Here is a 7,277-nt window from a genome sequence, read left to right on the forward strand (position 1 = left end):
TAAAAAGTATTTAATAGCATATAACACCCAAAATATGCTTCGGTTCACATTTAACTCCAGAAAATCATCAATCAAAACATGGATATTACCTGACCACAGATTCGTGGTGACGTCACTGCTCTTTTAACTGTTCGGTGTCTTTGTTTGTTTGCTGGTTGTAGAAATGGTTTATATGAGCTTTGAGCTGAGAGTCAGAGGTTTCTGTGGACACTGCTCATGTCGGCACTTATATTTCTGACCTTTTCTTATAACCAATTAAACATGATCTCCTCCCTTTTGCCCCCATTTTTGGTGGTGTAGGTACAAATGATCAGGCATGACATTCTCATAATAAATAAGATACTGCAAATAATTATTTCTGCATTTGTGCGATTGAAGTGAATTGAAAATGTGTATGAAATGACACTGTTTTAAAGATTTGGCCTAAATAATTTTGGAGTGAATGAGTCTAAACATGATGACCTAACTAGTGATATCCTGACACACACACACACACACACACACACACACACACACACACACACACACACACACACACACACACACACACACACACACACACACACACACACACACAGCATGTTATGCCAGTTTCAGCTGAAACTATGTTTCAAACCATATTCCGGGTTTTTAGTTAGAAAATAAAAGACAGATCTGAATGTTTGAAAATGTTTTGGAAAGATTCTGTAAAGATGAGATGAAAGATACTCAAAGGATAAATTTAATTGGTTTATTATTTAGATAAGTTGAAAAAAGTTAAACAAGTAAATGAAGAAACAAGGCAGAGGAGAGAAAAGCCCAACAATCCCCTCTGAGCAAGCAGTTGGCGACAGTGGGGAGGAAAAACTGCCTTTAAACGGGCAGGAACCTCCGGCAGAACCAGGCTCAGGAGGGGACAGTCAACGGCCGGGACTGGTTGGGGGGGTTAACAGAGGTGGAGCAAGACGAGGCTACATCAGGTGAGGAAGCAGTAGCGTCTCTCCTCCGGAACAAGTGGAACCATTTTTTCTTTTTTTTCATGCACTTTTCCACGAGCGCTTTTTTCTCCAGGATGAGATTTCTCAGCTCATCGATGGTTTCTGCGTTTTGTTCTTCAAGTTTCTCACATCTTTGTTCCACCTCTTCCAATGTTGCTTGTTGTTCTTCAAGCTTGTCTTTGAGTTGTTTGGATGTTGCCTCCTGTATCAGCTTGTCCTTGTGCATGTCTGCATTTCTCTGTTGGACCTCTTTGTGCTTGTCTTCTAACTGCTCGTTTCTTTTCTGGATTTCTTGGAGCGTGAGCTGCAGGTCTTCATGTATTTTGTCTTCTTGTTGTTTTTGCGCCTGCATTTGAGTGTTTTCACGCTTCAAGTTATTGAATTCCACCAAAATCCCCTTAACGAGCTCGGAGTTGTTTCTCGCTATCTGATCGATCCTTCTCTGCATCTGTGAGCAGCGTTTCTCCAGTTTGTCCTTTTCTTCTTCCACTTTAGTTGCTTTGTCCTCCAGCTGATTACAAAACTCTTGCAGTTTTAGATTTTTAGACTCAAAGTCCTGGACGACACGTTTTCCTTCTTTCAGTCTTTCCTGCTGTTGCTCTTTCTGTTGAAGAAGGTCTTTATTTTGGCGCAGTGTTTCATCCAGGCTTTCTTTCAGCATGCGGTATTTTTCCTGCATGCTCTTCAGTTCGTGCTGCATGTCTCGTTGCTTTTTGTCCTGCTCTTCCTTCTGTTGGAGGAATTCTTTCTTTTCTTCCACAGCTTCATGGAGCTGTCTTTGGAGGAGCCGATTTTTTCGGTCCATGTATTGGAGATCCCGTTGTATCTTATCAGTCATCGTTTTCTTGTCTTGGAGCTGGTTGGTCATTTCTTTTAGTTCTGCACTCTTTTGCCTGTTTTCTTTAATGAGGTGCACAATCTGCTCTCGGCTCTGAGCAAACTTGATTCCCCAGCCCTCATTAATAATTTTTATGTCCAGCTGGCGCTGTTGTCTTTCTTCCAGCTCTTTATTTTGGGCTTCCATTTGTCTACATTTGTCCTCCAGTTGAAGTTTCTCTTCTTCAATTTGTTGCATTTTTTTCTGGAGAAGGTAGTTTTCCTTCCTACTCTCCTCTAACGCCCTTTGGAAGGATGAGGAGCCATTTGGGGAAATTGGCCGGCCACGCCAGGAAGGAGAGGCGGCGTAATCTTTTTGAATTGGTTGTTTTTTTCTTGGAAACATGTTGGAGTTTCTATACGATGACTTTGAAGAGCTTGTGGTGAACGTTTTGTAGGCTGCAAACACAGATGCTGCTGAAACGAACTAAAACTTGCTGTTTCTCACCCCTACTTAAGGAAAAACATCAAAGGACTTAAGATTCTTAAGATCTATGACATCATCACTCCCTAAGCCAATGAGATTGTCACAAGACATTTTGGAATGGGGTATTTTTTTTTTTAACTGTTTTCAAACTTAACTTAAAATTTCAGTGTTTCCTCGTTGTGGACTATTGGTTAGTCCAGCCGATTAAGAAATTAATTGTCACAAACATCACTAATATTATATAACAGACGACAGAAAACAAGACAGTTTTTTTTCTACGCAATAGCGGTATAATAAAAGTTTTTTTAATTATCCTACTTTTTATAAAAGAGAACATTTATTAAAGATTATGTATTTGATTAAAAAACTCTGTTCATCTAAAGCAGGGGTCAGCAACCTTTAAGACCCAAAGAGCCAAAGAGCCATAATTGGCCTATCTGGGGTTGAAAGGCTCGATAAATGCACGGCGTTTCGCCGGGTACACCGGCTTCCGCGAGTGTGACGCTTATTTTGAGCAATGAAAAAATAACAAAATATAATTTTATTTGTATATTGCAAAATCACAATAATCTTCCAATTTAGAACTACAAGTTAAAAAAAAGAACTAACATAAATAAAATACACTTCAGCTAATTTATTTTCACAAACCACGCGGAGCCGCACTATAAGGACTAAAGAGCCGCAGGTTGCCGACCCCTGATCTAAAGGGTTTAACAAAAAGGGGGAGCTTCCTGCTGGAAATTGAAATGTCCCCATGTCCCCACTGGGCGATCGTGGCTCAAGAGTTAGGAGTTCGCCTTGTAATCGAGCCCCGGCTTGGACAGTCTCGGTCGTTGTGTCCTTGGGCAAGACACTTCACCCGTTGCCTACTGGTGGTGGTCAGAGGGCCTGGTGGCGCCCCAGGGTGGCTGTAGCTACATCACCAGTGTGTGAATGTGTGCGTGAATGGGTGGATGACTGAACGTGGGTGCTTAACTAGTTAAAAAAACAAACAAACATCTGTCTCTTATTTTTTATGTCACACAGGAAAGAAGCTTCAATGTCTGATGAGAAGACATTAATTTGTTGGTGTTTGTGGTGTTTGGTGCAGTTTTCTTGTTCTCTGGCTTGTTGTTTATTTACAGTGGAGATGAAGATCTCTAACAAGTTGATTTGTTCACATTTGCACATTTTTAAGAGGAATGTGTTTTTTGAGTTTGTACACTATATGCATGTAAGGCAACCGTTTCCTTTTTCTGTATTTTTGTGTGCTGCTCTTTTAACAAAAGGGGAACAAAAGACATTTAAATCGACCTCAGATGATTTGTTTAAATTTTTACAAGGTCTTACTGAGGTGATGCAAAGTGAAACATGCTTCTTTTTTGGTAATGTGCTGGAAAAGCTTGAAAATTGACCTTGAATGTGCTTAAAAAGCGCTTGAATTTGACCCTAAAAATGTGTATGAACCCTGCATATATTGCAGTATTTACATTTTATAGTAGGAATTTCATGGCAACAGCTAATCTTTATTTTGTTTACTGGGAAATGAAATGCTGCCAATTCACAAAGCTGTGCTTCAGCTGCACTTCCTGTTGTAGACTTGTGATGCACACAGGCTCTGTTCCAGCACTCAGCATGTTCTTCCTTATTTGCTCCACCAGGGGGAGCTCCTAAACTATGACATCTTGATAGGAGTGAACCAGGGAGAGGGGCTGAAGTTTGTGGACGACAGTGAGGACAACGACGGCATCTCAGCTGCGGCGTTCGACTACACCATCTCCAGCTTTGTTGACAACCTCTACGGCTACCCAGAGGGTGAGGACGCCACCTCTGTACACTGCCACTTTTTCAGTTATTCCATTTTACAGCCTCCTCTCACTTAACTGCATTTTGCAGCATCATCAGGTTTTGTCTTATTAGGAGCCGCGTTTGTTGATTTGTTCGTTTTTTTCTGTTTGCTGTATTCATTAAAATAAACGGATAATCGTCAAAATGACAAATGTGGACAATTATCAAAGCTTACATTACAATTCTGACAGCTTGAGTTCACATTAATTTTCAAAAGAATATCAAAACCTGTGAAAGTGCTTTAAGCGTTTAAAACATGCGAGTAAAGAATGGAATCAGTAACATGTGAGCCCAGTGAAGTGCATCAAACAAGACAAGCGTGCTAAAGAGAGCCACTCATCCACATCACGGCGTGTCTGCGCCTTAACCTTTGAGGCTCTGTGGGCAGTAATGCTATCATCCCCCAGGTAGTGGGCTCCCAATCTCAGTGTCGGTGTTTCTGACAGATTGGCCTGCCAACCCCTCACAGCCGGACCACAGTCACAGTACAGACATGTTTGGATAATGCAGTCATGCTTCCTCTCTGCTGCCTGTCACTCCTTCTGTTATCTGAAAGACTTTTTTTCCTCTCTAGATTTCTCACTCGCTTCCTGGCTCTTGGTTCATCTCACCAACATTTGCTTTGGTTTCATATCTGTTGATCAGACCGATCTCTTAAAAAATGTCTTGCACTGCTGTTACTTTACTCTTAGCAGTTTTCACTTTTATCTTTCTTCCCCCTCCTTTTGTCCCCTCCTGTGCTTCTTCACCAGGCAAAGACATCCTGAGGGAGACCATTAAGTTCATGTACACAGACTGGGCGGACAGGGACAACGGCGACATGCGGCGGAAGACTCTGTTGGCCCTGTTTACGGACCACCAGTGGGTGGCACCAGCTGTGGCCACTGCCAAACTCCATGCTGAGTTTCAGTCCCCAGTTTACTTTTACACGTTCTACCACCACTGCCAAACCGAGACGCGGCCCGAGTGGGCCGACGCCGCGCACGGAGACGAGATACCTTACGTGTTCGGCGTACCGATGATCGGTGCCACGGACCTGCTCCCGTGCAACTTCTCCAAGAACGATGTGATGCTGAGCGCTGTGGTCATGACTTACTGGACTAACTTCGCAAAGACTGGGTAGGCCTCATGTCACAGTAGTGTAAACTGTACACGTTACTGTATGTTCTCTGATAGCCTTCTAGTCATCTTGAATACTTGAATCTGGGTTGCTAGTTTAATTCCCGTGTGGCTTTGAAGAATTGAACATACTGGTTCACCAAAAGCATCCAGATCCCAGAGCAGCCGGTTGGTCTTAGATAGTTTAAAGGTTGCACAGAGAATGGGCCTCCTGTCTGTATTCAGTGTATTGATGCCACATGTTACTTACAATGGAGACTGAATATAACTTTGAACTGAAACGTTTAACCTTTATGCTCCACCAGGGACCCCAACCTGCCCGTCCCTCAGGACACCAAGTTCATTCATACCAAGCCAAACCGCTTCGAGGAGGTCATCTGGACCAAGTTCAACTGGAAGGACAAGCAGTACCTTCACATCGGTTTGAAACCTCGTGTCAGAGACAACTACAGAGCTAACAAAGTGGCCTTTTGGCTGGAATTAGTCCCTCATCGTCACAGCCTGCACGACGTGCTCTTTCCCACCACTACGCGCTCCCCCGCAGGCCGTGACCCCGGCACCATGAGGCCCAGAAACAACGTTCCTCGAACCACTCGTCATCCTTACCCTACCTTCCCATCAGATCCTGAGCCCGAGGGCTCAGAGCGCCCGCCCCAGGACCTCTTTCCCAGACACACCCGCGACTACTCCACCGAACTGAGCGTGACAGTTGCAGTTGGAGCGTCGCTCTTCTTCCTCAACATCCTGGCCTTCACCGCCCTTTACTACAAGCGTGACAAGCAGCACGAGATGCGCCGGCACCGGCTGTCCCCTCAGCGGGGCGGCCCCGCCAACGACCTGGCTCACAGCCAGGAGGAGGAGATCATGTCCCTGCAGATGAAGGACTGGGAGCACGACGCTCACCACGACATGGAGCCCCTGCGACCCCACGACATCCTGCGGCCCGCCTGCCCTCCCGACTACACCCTGGCGCTGCGCCGCGCCCCCGACAACGTGCCGCTGATGAAGCCAAACACCATCACCGTGATCCCCAGCACCATCACCAGCATGCAGCCTCTTCACGCCTTCAACACATTCCCCTCCACCGGCCACAACAGCACCCTGCCCCACCCCCACTCCACCACCAGGGTATAGTAGGGACAGGCCCGACACAGCGCCACCTAGGGACCAGGAACACTGGCTCTGCTTCCGCTCTGGAAGGGAGGCCTCTAGACGTGGGCCTTCGTTCTGTCCTCTTATTCTCTTCTTTCTCCAAAAGCAACTACACCTGCTGCGTCATGTGCTGTGAAACTTGGCAGCTCCCTCCACTGGTGGCATGTGGAGGTGCAACTGAAGTGTCCAGCAGCAGATGAGCAGTTTGGGGTGGGTGACTCAGATCTTTCAAAGATACTGTTTTCAAAGACGGTCTGCTGTTTCCAGGCTCAAGACCTCCAACATTTGTCAAAGGGACGAATGCTCTCTCGCTCCTCGCTGTTTTCTCTTTTTTACGTTGGCGTCATCTCTTTTTCCATCTCCTGTGTGTTATGTGCACATTATGCTTCTCTTTTCTACATCCGTGTTTTATTACTGCTCTCTTCCTCTCATTTGACACGCCTCCCTCCTGCTCTTCTCTAAAAATTCCCGATCTGCTGAGCAGTCTGGAGGCGGGAGGCGTACACTAAACATATAACTATGAAAACACTGATATCTTTCATTCTACCAGCATTTTTAGGTGCCAAGTAAGTACTGCTGTGTTTCATTTCTCATCGAGGGAGAAGAAAAACCAAAGAAAAATAGAGTATCGCTATTTACCGTCAACTAACAGAGTTCTGTCATGTTCTCATGACAAAGTGCCAAACTGGCCTCAGTCGTGATTTTCTTTCTTCCATCTTCTCTCTTTTTTTGTTGTTTTGTTTGAAGCATTTGTTTAATTGTTGTTTTTTATTGTGTGGAAAGAATTTTTCTGAAAATATAGATATAGAGAAATGATATTATATATAGTTCTATATAAAATGTGTACAAAGGAGAAAGTATATAAAAGGGTTTTCTCAGTGGGGGATCTATGCATGAAT

General features: G+C 44.5%; 1 protein-coding gene across 1 annotated transcript; it reads left to right on the forward strand.

The window, feature by feature from the left end:
* Positions 1 to 2,197: 2,197 nt before the first annotated feature.
* On the forward strand, positions 2,198 to 7,007 carry LOC113034066 (neuroligin-2-like). The gene is made up of 4 exons (XM_080299695.1): positions 2,198 to 2,247; positions 3,887 to 4,074; positions 4,860 to 5,226; positions 5,532 to 7,007. Exons 1-4 carry the CDS (start codon positions 2,198 to 2,200, stop codon positions 6,358 to 6,360), a joined length of 1,434 nt encoding a protein of 477 aa, XP_080155821.1. The 3' UTR covers positions 6,361 to 7,007.
* The last annotated feature ends 270 nt before the right edge of the window (positions 7,008 to 7,277 follow it).

The sequence above is a fragment of the Astatotilapia calliptera genome, chromosome 3 (assembly GCF_964374335.1).
Source record: "Astatotilapia calliptera chromosome 3, fAstCal68.1, whole genome shotgun sequence".
Lineage (NCBI taxonomy): Eukaryota > Metazoa > Chordata > Actinopteri > Cichliformes > Cichlidae > Astatotilapia > Astatotilapia calliptera.